This window comes from Styela clava, chromosome 14 (assembly GCF_964204865.1).
Source record: "Styela clava chromosome 14, kaStyClav1.hap1.2, whole genome shotgun sequence".
Lineage (NCBI taxonomy): Eukaryota > Metazoa > Chordata > Ascidiacea > Stolidobranchia > Styelidae > Styela > Styela clava.
The window spans coordinates 18,111,073-18,129,512 of record NC_135263.1 but is presented as its reverse complement, the minus strand read 5'-3'; the positions used below and the strand labels follow the sequence as shown (position 1 = coordinate 18,129,512).

Here is an 18,440-nt window from a genome sequence, read left to right as displayed (position 1 = left end):
TAGATTCTCAATGATGACGTGCGGGTCGTTATGCAATAAAGAGTGAACATCAAATATGTGTAGTCGGATCTATCTGATCTTTATGTTTGTACAGTAAAATTTATTTGAACCATAAATATCGCATTTACGATATATTATCTCTGGTCGACGATTATCTGTCCATATCATTTTATAATATTTATATCCTACGGCACTGCGGTGACGGAGTTTGTTAAATGTATCCTTAGTTTTATTACACGAGTGGTCCACGATAATAACTTTGAAATTTCCCAGCGAGTGACTATTTCGATTTAGGCTGCTTCATAGCGACAAATCTTTTATGATTCTGACGCGCTTCGTCATCCAATAGGTATAGGCTATTTAAACGGTAGGCAGTTTGACAACACATTGCATTTGCGGAAAATAATAATCAAGCTTGTATTTAATGGGTATTAAACAACACACAATATTAGTTAGCCACATAACTGCCATGGTTATGCCAAATTATTTAGTTTACCAATTAAATATGTTTCCGCGAATTAAGTAGAATTTTCCCCCGTATTTGGTGCCCTTTGGTGTGCCAGACCAGAATATAGCGGAGTGTTCTAATTAATTCCATATGATTGCGTGGATCCGTGACATAATATTGTGCATATGGAGTATTATTTTGTTTTCACATTAGAGGGTTTGTTAAAAAAAAGGTCCCTGAGTTTTTCAGTTGTGGTTAAATTGATATCATTCATTCGCTGGACGACATGATTGGACGACATAGATTATTTCCTTTGTAAATTTTTGATTGTAGTCAAAACTGATATCTTGGAATAATTTTACATCAATTATATTGACGCCTTCATTTTTAGTAACAGATTAGGTAACTGAATTAAAATTTTTTATAGAGAATGAATATCAACGTGTAGACACTGATGTTGCTATACAGCTAAACTATTTATTTTTCACCCATTGTTAGTAAATGGCCATTACTTAATTAATGTATTAGCACATGACAAATTTGTGTGAAAAGCAAAGAAGAAAATGAGCAAGAAAGGAAAGTGCTACACTATCTCATAAAACTCAGCTTCATTGGGTATTGTTTTTGTATTTGGAAATACACTCAATCACGCCAAATGCTTGGCAAACTTGATAAAAGTCATCATGTTTGAATTCACCAATTCTGAAATGATGAATATTTTTTGCGGTATGCGATCGGTATGCGATCTCAGTGTCAATAAACTGTTTTGGTACATGATCTCACTTGCTTAACGTGATCTCAATCGCATACCGAAGTGAAACCAATTGTGGTGCCACTTAGGTAAGCGTTCAATCTCATAAAGACATCTGTAGGTTAGGGTTGGGTTATTGCTAAAGTCACTGCTATATCACAAAACCGCTGAGATCGCTTACCGAAGTGACACCAATTTTTCTATTTCGAAACATGAAAACTAATTTGTATTTTCACGCCGGTATTTAGTATATTATTTTTATCAATATAGGCATATACGAAATAAAATATATCTGATAATTTGAAAACAACAGCAATGCAGATGCACCTATGCATATCTGCGACGATATACATAACCACCACCATATCCGTAACGCTAAGGGGCGTATCCACCTCCATAGCTATTTATTTGAGCATAACCATTTCGGTACCCACCACCTTGTCTACGACCGCTCCTAATTCTGAATTCAAACCATATTTGAATCCGGGGCCATGTCCAGGTTTATGTGGATTATCACCATCTGAATCGCTCCGTGTGTCGGTTCTAGTTGTTCCCCTAGTACGGGTATCGGAACCGGACGATCGTGATCGTCTTTTTTTTCCTTTTCTTTGGTATTATATATTTGAAGTTACTCTCTTCTACTCCGTTCAAAGTTGTAATGGGTATATCATTCCTAAATAGTGATCACTGATATAAAATGGAATAAACGCATGCAAAAATACTAATTTATTAGCGAAGTAATTTGAATGAAACCAATATTGAGTCACGATAACTTAGTACAGGTTTTAATGACTTGACTGGTAAGAAAACCAAACTTACGAATGAAATTACAAAAATCAAACTCTATCTCTCTCTACAAATATATATATGCGTTGTTCTGGATATGAATTAATGAAAAGCTCAATAATATTAAGTCAATATTTGTTGTAAAACCAAACTCAAAGACATTGACTTTGTATTATCTTATAAGAATATTGAACTTACGCTTGTATGAAACCAAAAATGTATTTTCAGTGCATTTCTGACCATCTGCATTTTCTATCACTTGTCTAAAAAAATTTTGTACTAAAAAAGGACCGTTTTTCTCACACACCCCCTCCGACACCCATTCAGAGAAAATGCAGGAATTGATTATTCTTCTGTATATAAAAACAATTAATAAATTTTGTGATAAATTACTGCATCCTTTTTATTTGTCTACATATACATGTAGAATGTAAAGAAAATATAACCATTTTTACCTACGGGAATTCCACCAACTACAAATGATTTTGCTACGAGGAATCCAAGTAACAAGAACACACGCATCTTCATTTTCAGTTGTTTTTGATCCATAAAAAAGACAGAATGCTGATTTGCAGTCAGCACCGATCTCATATACAGGAATTAACGTTTTTTTCCAAACACGAACCTTGTCATGTGTTGATTGGTCGTAATCACCATCACGTAGGCAGAATATATGTACATTATGCAGACTGCGGTTAACGAGATTACATAAATTTACGAACGTACGTTGGATTTTTGTTTTATGTATGTGGTTTGGGGAAACCACATCGTACTTTACAGTACACCATATTCGCATTGTTGGGTATACATAGAATGACTCAAATCTCGGCAAGCGTAAATATGTATAAATATTGAAAAAGGAATAAACTTTCTCCACGCGATGCGTGTTCATAAATTATCAATTATACACATATAAACAGAATCAAGATGCTTTGCATTAAAAGATTTTGATTATATTGATATATTTCCACATGGTTTCTTGGGCAGCTGGAGCTTTCAGATATGTTAATCTTTCACATATTAAATGTAACCACTTGATATATTCGTTGTTCAAGACCCTTTTAAAAAATACGGCACAGTGCAAACATGCTCTCATTATTCAGGTATAAAAGCTAAAGAAAACTTGCTAATACTAAGAAATCGACACATTCAATTCCTGGTTACTAAATTTTAAATGACTTTTTTCAATTGCTATCACCATACTATCCAAGCATAAACATGTATCGACTTTTGCTTTTTCGCTTTCACCAAGTTCAAAAATTATACACCAACTTGAATCGCGGGAGCTTTCAAATAATTCTCGGTATATGGTCTTTGTACTAATCGTATAAAAAAATTAGATAAGTTCATTAGAAATGCAAATATTTGCGATTAACTATCATCACTACAAATGGTCGCAGGAGCAGATTAAGATATGAAAATGGACGTGAACAGTTAATAATAGCCTACAACCAAGTGGCGATACGATTTCTTTGTAAATTCTATGTAAGGACACAACATGGTCACTAAATTGGTAGCGAGATGAAATAATGTTCTATCATACCGTGATAAGTGAATTATAGAATATATTCTTACTTGGAATTTTAATTTATTAAATTAATGGCGATATGTTGTTCGAAAAACTTTTATAACTGCTTGTATCATTTGCTTTCATTTCCAGAATCGACCATGTATTCAAAAACAAAAGTCCAAGATATGATTTTTGGATGAATAAAAAAAACTTCCTATCAATTGAATGTATCTTAGTTATGTAAATTTGGCAATATACAAACGTTCTACAACATACCACAGACGTGCGTGAATTGCTCGGAGGATTCAGATAAAATCAAAAGCTTTTAGGCTTTGAAAAAAATATATCCATGCTATATTGTGTAACACCCAAACATTCTACAAGATAACATCACGCATTTATCAGGGATATGTCAAAAGATTTTTTTTTGTATATTTATATAATATACAAAATTAGAAATAGCAACATCAAGTCGACAGACCGGTTACTTTAGTTTAGGAGTTTAATGAATGCTCAAGTTTAAAATAAAGCAAGATGGATTACAATGTACAAAAAGCAATAACAGTGTGTGTATTATCATACAGTATGAACGTTGATGTTATGGTGTTTTAGTTCTAATCTTATCTCGATTTGGTTTTAAAATTAATATTGCCCAACATAATTAAAATCGTGACACTAATTGAAATCTGCATTGTAGTTTTGGACGGTTATCGAAATCCTGCGCTCTTATATACACTCTATATCTGGAGTTCATCTTAACTCCCTAGGTATCGTACTTTTTGGTGTAAAATGTTATAAACTTTTCATCAAAATATATTTGCAAATTAGATGCTGAAGAGCAGGGACGTCCAACCTTTTTGGCCGAAGGGCCACATGTAGTTTACTAATGATTGCGCGGGCCACTTAACATGGCATTATGTTCTAGTCATGCTACACTGATTACAGGTTAATAAAAAAACAAACAATTCCCGCACATCAAACTTCCACAATTATTGTACCAATAAAACTGTTGTTTCCCAACCATTGATGGGGCGCCATCAGTAGTTATTTTTGAAAGTTTCGTCAAAGCCAAGCCAAGACGCTTGGTCGTTTTCATCACAGCTCTCAACAGACCAATGCCTCTAGTCGTACTCTCGTCTTAATAGGGACAATGGCTGCGAGCTCTGCGGTAATTTCAAAATCCTTATTACCTTCCCACAAGAAGATTGCCAACTGAGGAGTAGTAACCTTATTGTCAGTGCTTTCGTCAAGCACCAAGGAGTACGATGAAAATTTTCCCGCTTTTGTCGGCCAATTAAAGTTTCTGCTAAAGAGTTCTCAAGCTCTTCGACATGACGAGTTATGGTCTGTTTTGACAGGCTATTTTTGCAAAAACCTCTTTTATTTCCGGACGTAAAACATTTGCAACCCGAACAATACATAATATACATTTATTAACAAATTTTCAATCTGAGAATGGCTTCGATTGTTTTGCGATAAGGTCATATAGAGTAGTAAAAGACCAAGTGTGTAAGCCATTATGGCACCTTTATTTATCGATATCTGCTCCTAGTTGGTTTCGATTCAAAATGTCACTAATGGCTCGTTTGAAAGGGCTGGCAGGGCTCATTTCAGGAAAATAAACAAATCGTTTGTATCACATCTTTGTGTACTACATCACTCGAAATATAGTAGTTGGACGACCCTGCTGAAGAGGACAAAATTGCCATTTATGCCAAACCACGTGACATATTTGCCACTCCATCTATAGGTGAAGTGTTTGATGCCTATTTCAGTGTTTTTTGATGAAATTGTGATGGCGATCCCAATCGTGAAGAGGCTCGATGCCACCTGTTGGTGCCAACAGCCGGAGTCATAAAAAGATTTAACTCTGTTTCTTGTGCTATTGCATCCATGTCCAAAGTGTTTGACACTTTTTGCATTGCATTAAAATAATGATTTTGCCAACAAATACTCAAGAAAATTGGCCTCCACAACGTAAAACTAATATATTTTTTGTCATTAGAGGCGCGGGATAACTTAAAATGGTTTCAATCAGTAACACATGCAACTTTGGAGTGGGATTCACACAGATAGAAAGTAATTTAAGACAGAAAATAGGACTACCATTGACCAAGATTTCAAGTTTAAAAATATAATAAAAGGGGCGACATGAAGGCATGAGGCATTCAAGCAATTTGCGTGGTGCTATGTGTCAGGTTCGGCCAGACGATTTTTATTCATACTATTGAGTGCTATTTGTAATAATTGTTCAATGTAAGAAAATTTCTCGATTAGAGTTTCGACTTTATCAATGTAATGTAAATAAATAAGTTTTGTTCGTTATAAAGAAAACGGTCTCCCGTAATTCAATCTATACATAAAAATCTAATATACGTCTATAAAAATGTGGCCTGTTACAAACACCAATGTCAAATAATTATGTACACTCGCGTGCAAGTGTCGTCGGGGCACCGTGAACGCCAAGAGATGAATCTCAAAATAACTTTCGAAACTTGTCAAAATGAGGACTCCGATATCAGAATTATTATTCCGCGGAAAAGACAATCCAGCTGACAGGAATTATTGCTTAATTTTATCCACCTTTTTATGCATTGAAGTTAGGAATTATTGGACACGTTTAGTGGACATAACGATCGTTTCAATATTATGTTGTTGTTCTTGTTAGTTTTCTCCTTCGTCATGATAAAATCGCTTTTCTCTTCGAATACCGGACCAATTGCTTTGAAATTTGAAGTGGTTGAAGATTGAACTGGTAAAGTGAGGGCTGTTGGGGGTACGGTAACGGTTTGAAATTAGTTTTTTTTTTTTACAGGTTACACTTCTGTAACTAGACCATTGTTGTATTATAAACAGGAAACATATAAAAGATTTCAGTTCTAGTACCCGTACCGTAAAATTGCCTTCGGACAACCTCGGATGGTGCCAAACTTCGGACAAAAATTTCAAACGGTCATATCTCGGCTAAAAAGCGTAGTATTTCGCCAGTTTTTATTTTAATGGCTAGCGCTGTTACTTGTACTTCTCAACTTCTTAAATTCTGCATGATTTTTTTATTAAAAAAACGGAATTTATGCGAAAAAATGACTACCCGCTATTCAACAGCGCTTCTACTGAGGCTGTCATCGTCAAAATACCATCATTCGGTAGAGGGCGATAACAATTTATATAATTCATCAGAGTGATCGCAAGATGTCGTACAAGATTTAACTAAAACTTTAAATTCCGAGTTGAAAATTCCGTAAAATATTGAGATTTCACGCTGCGTCAAAAGTTACGTCAACCTCACATAGATCATTTTTTGTCACTTCCGAAACGACGTCACACTGCGTCGCGGGAATGAATTTCGACGCCCGACACAACAGCACCAACTTGCCAATTTCCATTCAGATAAGGATATTTTATTAGTTTTATGTTTTATCCAATTACTTCTCATTCATCAGATGAATTGTTTGAGTAAACCTCAATCATCAGATAATTTGTCTACTGGACAAAGTGTACATGTTGGTGCAAGTAGGACAAGTTTAAACAAATGGGCAAATGATAAAAGCAAGAAAATCAAAGGATAGGTGTGGGTCTAGTGTTGCAAGTGGGACAGGTGGTAAAAAAGTGGAAACTGTAGTACGTATTTTTTTAGGCATACTTTTTCAGTTAATGTATAGTACTACCTGTTATAGTACTTCCTGTTGCTAAGACCGTGTTGTTGTGAAACATATTCATACCACAACTCTCAAGTATATTTTGTACTGGGTATATTGTCACTGAAATTTTATTTTGTCATGTCAACTAAAGCTATTGATTAAAACTATAAACGCTGCACGGTGTGGCTCAACGGGCTAAGCGTTAGGAATACGCTCGCCACCGCACCTCTGATTACTCTGCGTGGGTTCGCAGGTTCGAATCCCATGCAGGGATGGGTATGTGCGAGAGGATTGCTGGACTCCTCGCCGTCGTTTGGTGGTTCACGTACCGCTGATCGGTTACGGCTTCCTCCACCACCAAGTCCATGCTTCCGAAAACAAACAATATAACTAATTCCACACCCGACTTGGAATGGTAACCGGACGAAAGGCCTTGGTTCGCCATATGGATAAGCCGTCTTATCGGCTTTCCTCTCCCCCGGGATAAATATGTAAATCTTATCCTATTAGAGAAAATGCTGGCAGATAATTTGGGTTGCATCGGCTTTAAAGATGCCTGTTCGTTTTGCTATTGACTTTTTTTAGGATTTGAAAACAGCCTTCGAATAAGAATACATTACCGATCATATTTCTGACCTTATATGCCTATTTTATAGGGTTTTGTATAGCGAATAAAGACATACCGTAGCAATCTCGAAAATTTTATTAGGCTATTTTCCATCTCCATCCACTAATACAATTGCAGTTTATTTTCGTATAATCCAAATTTTATTTTGAAAATGCAATTAACCAAAAAAAAAACTAGTTTATTGTTCTGGTATATGATTCTAAGCATATTACATTTGATTTTCAACAATTCAATTAGCGCTTCTATTAGTTATGTTTTTAGTTGATTTTCAAACATTCAGTCGGAACCATGATGATAGCCTTTTTCCTGGTATCCTCCCCTTTTTCCTCCATGTCCTGAGTCGGAACTACTATGGTAGCTTTTTGCACGGTATCCACCTTTAATTCTCCTGTGTCCTCCATGTTTGTGTCCTCCTTTCACGCGGTAACAAAATACCTTGCCTCCAATTTTTGGTATGCAGCGTAAGTAGCTTCCACCATCAGAACTGCTTCCGGAATCTGAGCTAGAATTACTGGATGAGCTTGAATTGCTGCTAGATTTACTGGACTTGCTTGATTTGCTCGATTTGCTCGACTTACTCGATTTGCTCGATTTACTTGATTTACTTGATTTGCTTGATTTGCTTGACTTGCTAGACTTTCCACTACTTGATTTTCCGCTGCTGCTTCCGGATGTTCCAGATCCCATATTTTCCCAGCGTTTGTACCTTTTGTGCGCCGTGTGAACCCATTTAACTGGACTCTCCATTTGTTCCAAGGTCCTCACAGGAATGTCGTACCTGTTTTGTTCAAAATATATTACTTCATTCTAGATTGTGCCTTTTGAAATAAGAATTGGACCATTGACATCGGCCATTGTTTTATCACACATATCAGAGTTAAAAATTGGACTGGTGTTAGTGTTCTCTTGGGCCTGGGCATTTGGAATTCATTTGGAACCAACATATAAAGATAGAAATAAATATTCATATCAGATCGGGGTTAAGTTTAAAAACGTGGCTATACTCAGAGCTCTAAATAGCTGATCTATACAAAATTAAATAAATAATTTCTTTTTAATAATATTCCAATATACAGTAAGTAAGACTTCATCATGATGAAAGTGTGTGACTGTCTTGAAGAATACAATTCTAGATCGCATTTCGAGGAGGACGCATAAATTTGAAAACAATTTGAAACTACTCCAAAATAAAATGGATGAATATACTATTTAAATAGCATTGGTTTAGTAGGGAATAAAAGTATTGATTAATTTAAAATCAAATTTTACGCTAAATAGATCAAAGATCGTTTAGAAAAAAATCTAATCTGATCTAGGTATATCATCTAACTTCATCGAAAATATTTCTCCAACTGTGCGTTTGGTTTATAATTGTGTTATGCATTTGAAATCATTGCCAATTATTGAATCAATATTAGGTGAACTTCTCACCAGTTTGATTTACGATGTTCATGTTCGTCTTTTCTATCTTCTTTGTTGTTATTGTCGTCGTCACCTTCTTTCTGATATTTGCAAACTGTAACAATAAATGAAGCTGTTAAAAAATAGTAAAACGCGAAAACAAGGTGAAGTCTGAAATCTTATATAATAAAAAAAAAATTCCAATACTATGTTAACTACCATTTGTACTGTTTAGTAACAGTGGGGATGTTTTTTGTTGCTCCTTGTTAATTTGTCTGTTTATATTATCTGAAGTTTTGAAATCAATCAAAATCGACTAACAACATTTTATGTGACATAAGAAAAATATCATACTTCTGAAAGATGTCAGTTTTCCGTGGCATTTGCCTCCTGTTGGTGAAAAGACGACCGTACGTACATATTTTCGGAATTTCACGGTACCGAAAACTTCACAATTTCCAACCGGCTGCCATTCAGAATAAACACAATCAATGGGCTCTTCTGAATCTATACAAAAAATATGCTATATTTATATTAAAATTAGAATTGGAATCTTCAAAAATATTCTCGAGGATAGCATGCTGATGAAATTGTAGTACAGTAATTATTACCTTCAAGTTCCTCATCCATCACATCATCCTCTAAACAGAAAAAAAAAATTGCTATTCAATTACCTCTTTATTACTGCTTTATTTCAAAAGTTTGCAAACGTTTATACATAAATCAAACGTTCATAAAACATTTTACCTAGTTCAACATTTTATTTCAATTTCACTATTGTGCATTAAAAGCATATTTAAAAAAAACAACTTTTGAAATGATTCAGTATCTTTCTTTACCATGTAAGATTTGTTATAGTTGATACTTCCGCATAATATTAAACTTAACTTAGCAAATTGCAACAAAATGCTCTCTTTATTCGTGATAAATTCACGTACGTATTGAACTTGCAATAAGGGTATTTTTTGAAAATACAAATGCAGCAGTATTCATATTTGTATAATCCTTTTTTTTTATTGGACCTAACTTTATTTTTAATAATAAATTAGTAACTATTTTGTACTGATTTAGCAAAAAAAAAAGTTGATACATTACCTATTGTCTCTGCAGTTACCGCAAAGCCTAATGAAACCAAACACAGCACAAGTAACAGATAATGCTTCTTCATTGTGCAGATCTGCATTAGAGCAATTCTGCATAAAACTGTTTTTTTGCTTGAAAATTCAGCTTATATCATTAACCTTGGTATCAATTTCTTTGCATACAATCTTTTTTTGTTAAAAATGTCTCCCCGTCATACAAGAACAAACAAGACAGATCTTTCTTTTTTCGATACATTTTTATGGCCCATTCTATTCTTTATGTAACAAGTGAGAGGCGGCAGCGACTGGCGCAATTGACTACTCTTCTTTTCATTTTGATAGAAAAAAATCTGTGGTTTTGTATAAGGACCTGCTGTAATACAAGTAACATCAAGTAGTACCTAAACGATCATTATTTAATTCCCAGATATTGTTTGCGGTGAGCTATCTCATATTTTGTACGGTCCTTGGTCCTTCAAATTATCAGATATAAAGTGGAGCTACGACGATCACAGTAATATACCGCAAAATAAGCATAGGAACAGCTAAAACGAATTTAATTCGTTTACTACTCTAGGCACAGTAAATATGAATAATCAAATTCACTTGAATATTGAAGTAAATAGAAGGGATGTTATATAGAGCAAGCACACATGTAATATCACAATGTACCCAATAATTAAAATAAAAACTTTAAAATTGCTAAATCTAATAACGACCAAGATTTTACTGTTTTTTCAATTATTGGGAACATTGTATTATAATATGTTTGTACGCTTTCTATGACATTCTTTCCAATTACTTTCAATATTTAAATGACTTCTACTTTGTCTAGAGTAGTAAACAAATTAAATTCGTATTAGCTGGAATTTTGCGGTATCGTTGCGTTTTTTTACTGTGATGTTTACCTTCACTGTGCTATATATCCATTTGTTTATATTATACAAGAATTAAACGCAATTAAGACGCTTGCACGAACTATCAAAATAATTATCTCAGAGTTTCAAGATTCTATCAAGAAGACTTATTTGGTAAATATAATCATGAACTGCACAAAAGTGTTGACTGCAAAATTTGGACGAGCTCATATAATTATAGTTAACCTAATATATACAAATCTTTAGTGTATTGCCCGATCTGCAATTGCTCGTTATTCTTATTTTGGACACAAAATGTATCTATGAACCGTTTTATTATTAGAAACGAAGGTGACCTATGGGTCGTTTTGTTATTATGTTGTTATTGTGATAAAGCGCTTTTCTCTTCAAATACTGGACCAATTGCTTTGAAATTTTCATTGATCAAAGCTTATCGCTGAGAGGATGTCCCTTTTATATCAAAGATATTTTCGGCTCTGTGAGATTCGTTTTTCAATTCAAATTTTTGTGTGAGGTGATTGTGTTGCTGTTATTTGAATTTTGAACAAATTACACTTATCTGTCGTATATAGTTGAAAAAATATCGAACCGTTGTTAAAAAGTTTGGAATTGTACTCGATGAGACATAATGCGATAAGACATTGTTTCGTAATGTTAATATAAAACAACGAAACAAATTGAACCTAATAAGTCTATCAAGATATAAAAATTATACATCAAATTGTAAGCACTGTGTTACGTATAAGTAACGGTTAACCAGTCATTGAGAATTTTAATATTTTGGTAATTTAAAGTCAAAAATAAACACAGCATCCGGTTCGGTGTTATATAAACGATGTGTATATAATATCTGTTTGTATATAATGTGATGATGTTCGAAAATAGGTGTGTCAGATTGTTCAATCGATAACCTTTATATCGAAATTCGTGAAAATAGGTACATAAACATAAAATTTTGAAATATATTTGGTAAATATTACTGTTTTTAATCAATCATTTTTCTTAATAAATCTTACAATAATAATCTATGATTTCATTTAAATGAATGCAATGAGTAGATTCCTATTTAGGTGACAGTTAATTTGTGTATCTTCCAGGTGTTGTCAAGAGAAGTTCAAAGTCATAGGTTCAAAATAATTATTATTACATGGTTGCATAACGCCGAAACCTAGTACACAACTATTAAACAAACTTATGATTGGCAAGGGATAATTGACATTGCACGTAAACGATACTCATAGACAAAGTGCAACTAACTCGAATTGGTAAAAGTTAGCGCGCTTTTAATAGACGACTAATGAATGGGTATATTGTCTCTTGTGAATGATTTTGAATAAAAACATTATAAAGTGTAAAGTTTTTGAAATAAAATATGTACGGTTAAAAAAATATTTTGTATTCCTTGTAAAGACGAAAATTTATTGTACATAAAAACACCTTAAATCTTGTATTTGAAAATATTAAATATTTTTTTCTATGTTTTTGTAAACTATTAAACAACTTAGTTTGGACAAGCAAAATTTTATTCGTTTCAGTTTCATTTTAAGTGTTCAGCTGATAAACTCCAATTATTTGAGTTTGAATAGTTATTTATATTCTTCTTCTTGACTTATTTTTTGTTTTCTTTTTAGTTAACCCACTTTCTGATCTTTCGTGATCATATATATATGTGTGCCGGAAGCCATATTTTAGCAAATATAATAAAATGGTAATCCCAACTCCGACTACGGCAGCAATGATATCGATTCCATATGTGCTATTTTGTTTAGCTACGATTGATTATAGATGAGGATATGTTTTAAAAAAGTGTGTTCTTCGATTAGTTACCCGATACATTTATTTGAAGCCCCATACTCGGCGACACGGCATAGTTGAACTATTATTCTTCCGACGCATAAGTTAATAGAAAGAACTGATGCTTATGATATGTTGAAGGCTTATTCTCCTTATAACTTTAGTCAGGTTGGTGCCTAAATATTTTCATTTTATTCATTTAATTCAATTTCGAAGGGCCCTGCCTAAACAGAAATGTTGTCAAATAATATAGTCAATGCCACCCATTGGCTTTTGTATTCTTTTCCAAGTTCTAAAACTTGCCGTCTCGAACACACAAAACAAGGTACTCCTGAAGTATACGCACCAAGATGTCGCACCACCTGGACCTTGACCTTGTACAATGTACAGAAACTGAGTTCAGGTTGTGCGCCTTCTTGGTGCGCATACTTCAGGAGGTCCCAAAACAAATTAGGAAATTGGCGTACGCCCTACACTTCTTACTTTTCGCCCTATAAAAAAAAAACGCTCAATCTTGAATAGGATGAGAATTTTATTAAATTTCACTGAAAATCATAGATCTAATTACTCAATGTATTTAAAAACTAAGAAGCAAATATATGGTTCGGGTATGTCTGCTGATGAGTTCTTGATCAATTTCTCAGTCACTGTTCGATCCGGATCCATATCCTTTATGGTAATTTTTGCGATAACGTCCTCCACCGCTATCCGACCCAGAACCGTAACCTTTGTGATAATTCTTCGCATAGCCACCACGATCGCTATCCGATCCGGATCCACCCCGACCTTTGTAGTAATTCTTCGCATAGCCACCACGGTCGCTATCCGATCCGGATCCACCCCGACCTTTGTAGTAATTCTTCGCATAGCCACCACGATCGCTATCCGATCCGGATCCACCCCGACCTTTGTAGTAATTCTTCGCATATCCACCACGATCGCTATCCGATCCGGATCCATATCCTTTAGGATATCTAGAATAGCCTTTTCCGTGATCACTGTCGGACCCTGAACCAGAATCGCTTCCACTTCCACTTCCGCTACCACTTCCGCTTCCGCTCCCGCTCCCGCTTCCACTTCCACTGCCGCTTCCACTTCCTTTTCTGCCGCCCTTTCTGCGATCGGAACCTGAATCCGATGATGATCCAGATGATCCTCCTTTTCTATTTTTTCTTCTCTTTTTCCTGTAGTCATCAGGATCTTTGCGCTCATATATGTAATGCTTCATCTTACCGGGAAGATAGTCATACACGCTGTCACCACCATATCCACCATGGTAACTTTTGTCTTTTTTGCTATATTTGCAACCTGTTTGAAAACAGTGTTAATCAATTGTTAATTTTTGCATGAAATCTGTAATTCAGTTCAGTACAAGCATACATGATGTAATTTGAAACTTTTAATCATCACAACCATATCAGACTCTTTGAAAATGCGGGTAACTTAATTTCTCGTATTTATCAAATTGGCTTGTGATATTGTAGATAGAATTGAGCACAATAAATAAATTGATCAACTAAATTTGCTAAGTCATTGAGTTATTCCGTACAGAGATGATAAGTCAGGATGCGTTTATTTATTGTGCTCCTTGTAGAGTTCGAACCTCTGTATCAGAATATAAACCGCGGTTGGTACATGACACTAAATTTATGAACAGTACCACTACTCACGTTGATATCTTATCGTCGGCGGGCATTGTCTTCCATGATACCGTGGGTATTGACCGATGTTGCAAGAGTACTTCTGATAATAAGTTCCTTTACTACGGTAACATAATCCAACTTTTGAGTACTTGTATCTACAATGTACCGGGCCTGAAAATGAAATAGGAATAGTATCAACAAAAAACAAGAACAGTTCATACCAAGATTTATACATGCCTAACCTGGTAACACTTCACGGCGAAAAAAAATCAACTCTATTGCATGTATGCATTATGTTACTGTTTGTATGAAAGCAAGGAGAAAAAATGCGAGTAGAAAATCTAGTTGCTAGTAATCTAGTTTTGTAACTGATTGTCTTGACTTTATGAATCAAGCCTGAACTGTTTTTTGAACGAATATTTGAAATTAGAACGGCAATAGGGCTTGTCGTGCAGTAGAAAGTTTAAGTAAAATGATTTAAACCAACAAACTTACGAATGTACGTCGCAGTCGATAGCGCTACCGCCGTTGCCAACAATCCTAGAATTGTCAGATACCCCATGTTCATTCCTTGCTGTAGTTAACTATCAGCCAAGATTGAAATGTGCTATTTTTCAGTTTTTGGTCCCTAGCTTTTATAAAAATTCTAACCCATTTTTTTAATATATTCCATCGCATTTACGCGAATTCACGTAAATTACTTAATTGATAGAATGTACGTTGGGTAGCAATTGACATTTGATAATTTGACACGTTTTCAACAAATTAGCATTTATTATTTCAGTTTTGATTTTGCCAGGTGATTGTCAGTCATTTTCCCATTGGCGTCATTGCCAAGTGCTACCTCTCTGCAATGGCTCGTATGGTAGTTTTTCTTTGTTACGTAAATTATTTCTTTGAAATAAATCTTTCTAAAAACATGAGCATCGAAACATATATAATTATATGAAATTACATTCTGCTCAATATCAGCATAATGAACCTAATAGTGTCTGAGAAAGTCATCAAAATATCACTGACTCACGTCATTGAATTGTATCCGCTCCTAACGGACATGATATGAACCTATCTTGATATTTCTCAATTAAAATAGTGCTAATGGTTTCATTTCAATTTTCATTTTTTGGTTATTAACACAAATTCATTTGCACGCAAACCCTGTTGTTTGGCCCCATCGGCCCTTCCGAAAGGCTAGTGAATAGTGATGAATCAATTAATTAGTATTTGTGGGCTTGATACCATCAATCCACCAAACTAAGATAGGAGCGGAATCAGTCTCATACAAAACAAATTCTGACAAAGTCAAAGAAATTAAGGTTATGGCGATGGCATTGAGGCTAATGAGTGAATGTAATCTATTTCTCGACATTTCTTATTTTTTGTATCGTGCCTTATAACAGTACTCCATTGAAAATTCCGGGCAGGTCTGATATTCATTATTTTTGTTTATTAATGCTTGAGATGGCAATAATATTTATTTGGCTGGTTAATTAATAAATTAGTGGAATAAGATGGTTGTCTCCGATCAATTATTGCCGACACCATATTCCGTGCAAAAGTGGGCGAATATTGCTCAATTAATGAAAAAAGATCATAATCAAAGAATCCAAAATGAAGCCAACTTTGTTTTTTCGCGTGACTCTTCGCCGTGAAATGTAGTTTTTAACTTTTGTTTTCTAATTTTTGTTCACAGTAAGCGCATTGTCATTTTGGTGAAAAATAAACTACTGACTGAGGCAACCCATCACGATGTTTTGTGACCTACAGGCAAAACAGAATGATTAAATCTCTAATTAGAAACCACGACTCAAAAACACTTCATGTTGTGAGTTATGTAAACTTCAGAATTCATTGAAAATTATAGAAAGCAGGTTTATCCTGTGTTATGTTTATTAAATATCCGCAAGAAAGATTATCTAAACAGGTTTCGTAAGCACGAAAATTCTTGTTCTGACGCACGCATCAAATTACAACAAATAACAACTCAGTTTGACCATCGTATTATTAATGCCGATGTAATTGCAGAGAAATCTTTTTATTTTGCACCTGTGCTTTGCATCAAAGGTTTGCACTTAAAATTTGAAAAATAAAATGACACATAATATATATGTATACTGTATGTTTCTGCCAAATATACCGAGATACCGTATTGACTTGATCAAATAACTTGCAGAATGAATATTATCCTTTCAATTTGATTCAGATCAATAATTTCTATCTAAAATAGCATTGGTTGATCAGGAATAATTGCATTCTTGATTCACGTGATCAGTATACTGTCAGATATGCTTATTTTTATGCTTTCAAATCCTTGCTCCTGGCGACCAAGGCATAAAATTTTTTATCAACATCCTGGACAGCAATTTTACGCAAATATAGATTAGGGTAAACAAGGCCAACCATGAGTTATTTTTTCAATATTTGAGCATCACTTAGCCAAGTCTGAAGGTATGCATTACCTAATCACATCTGGGTCTACTAATTTAAACAATGTTTGCAGAAAATGCGACACAGTAATGAAACTAAGTTTTGGTTTCGAGAAAAATTTTCTAACCAATACATGCAATTATTTTACAAAAATTACAGTGTGAAAAAAAAAACATCAACGCAATTAAACTTTTTACCCAAGAAAAAACATCAATTATACACTATTATTCCGAAGTATTCAATACGGTGCTTGGTCACGTTTCGTGGTAATAGTAATAAATTAAATTAAATTTCATGAATAATAACGCTGAGAATTCATATATGTACTCATGTTGAAATTTTACTGAATTGTACATATTCAACCTAACATTCTTGTCTTTTAAGCATTGTAATTTTAATCCCTTTAATTTTAATCGAATAAAACGTGTGGTGAATGCTGAAAACAGCATAGAAATACTACAAAGAATGTTATACTGAGGTAATGTAATAACACAATACTTTAGTATAATATATCAGCGGTGTTCAACCCGCGACCCATAAGGCGCATGCGGCCAACCGCGGGATTTTGTGCGATCCACGAGAGGTTTTGGCCGCCGACCTCTAACGAACTGTTTATAGTGAGCCCCGCAACTTTTCCAAAGTAAGCAAGATTACAAGCCACTAATGATTTGAGGTATTCTTATTTGCATATTAAAGATATTCCCCAAAAATCACACTGTTGAAAAAAGTTTTTCATTCTATGGCAAATGGCATAGCATGTTGCAGCAGCGATAGGAACTACCTATTTGTGTGAATCTTTTTATCAGAAGTGGAAAATATGAAATAAGCGCAACAAGAACGGACATAAGACTAAGTAATTACCCTGAGCAATGACAATGATACCAGTCGATATTAAAAGCAAGGGAATTACATTTTAAGAGGTTTCGCACTAACCGGAGAAATAAACTTCTCTTATCATTGCTTGGAACCATTATTCATCCTTCACAATCGTCTAATTTCGCAAAACTCAAACTGTTATCTATGGTGAATGAAAAGGCTGCCAGGCCGGTGACCACTGACCAGGCCTGCGCTATAAATGAGTTTGTAAGTATACTTTCAAAATGTTTGGTATTTTAAAGAGAATTAGGTATATTTCGTGATTTTATTGTGATATTTTCTGGCCATTGTGATTTTTTCTGGCTTTTTCCATATCAAAATGTCGATTCTGCTTGTTACATATGTATCAAGTCTCGCAATCTGTTCCAGATCGATGTTTATTTTTTTTTATTTCTCGCGTATGCGCGTTCTGTTCGACGAACTCAACGACGTTCGACGAAAATGATTGTGCGATCATTGGCGGATTTGATCTTCGCTACAGTAAAATGAAAAGTGAACAATATTTTTGCTATTGGCTCTGGGATTCATTGTCATTATCTGTTTGTATTTTTCTATCGTGTTCATGTTAATTTTGC

The 18,440-nt window shown here is 34.4% G+C and overlaps 2 protein-coding genes across 2 annotated transcripts; both read right to left on the bottom strand.

Moving 5' to 3' along the window:
• Positions 1 to 7,946: 7,946 nt before the first annotated feature.
• LOC120341056 (uncharacterized) lies at positions 7,947 to 10,443 on the bottom strand. Its single transcript, XM_039409486.2, has 5 exons — positions 10,261 to 10,443; positions 9,777 to 9,806; positions 9,520 to 9,672; positions 9,196 to 9,280; positions 7,947 to 8,542 (listed from the first exon to the last, which is right to left on the bottom strand). The coding sequence occupies exons 1-5, from the start codon at positions 10,346 to 10,348 to the stop codon at positions 8,041 to 8,043; spliced, it is 858 nt and encodes a 285-aa protein (XP_039265420.2). The 5' UTR covers positions 10,349 to 10,443; the 3' UTR covers positions 7,947 to 8,040.
• Positions 10,444 to 13,433: 2,990 nt separating this feature from the next.
• On the bottom strand, positions 13,434 to 18,440 carry LOC120341060 (uncharacterized). Its single transcript, XM_039409490.2, has 3 exons — positions 15,058 to 18,440; positions 14,590 to 14,733; positions 13,434 to 14,227 (listed from the first exon to the last, which is right to left on the bottom strand). Exons 1-3 carry the CDS (start codon positions 15,128 to 15,130, stop codon positions 13,560 to 13,562), a joined length of 885 nt encoding a protein of 294 aa, XP_039265424.2. The 5' UTR covers positions 15,131 to 18,440; the 3' UTR covers positions 13,434 to 13,559.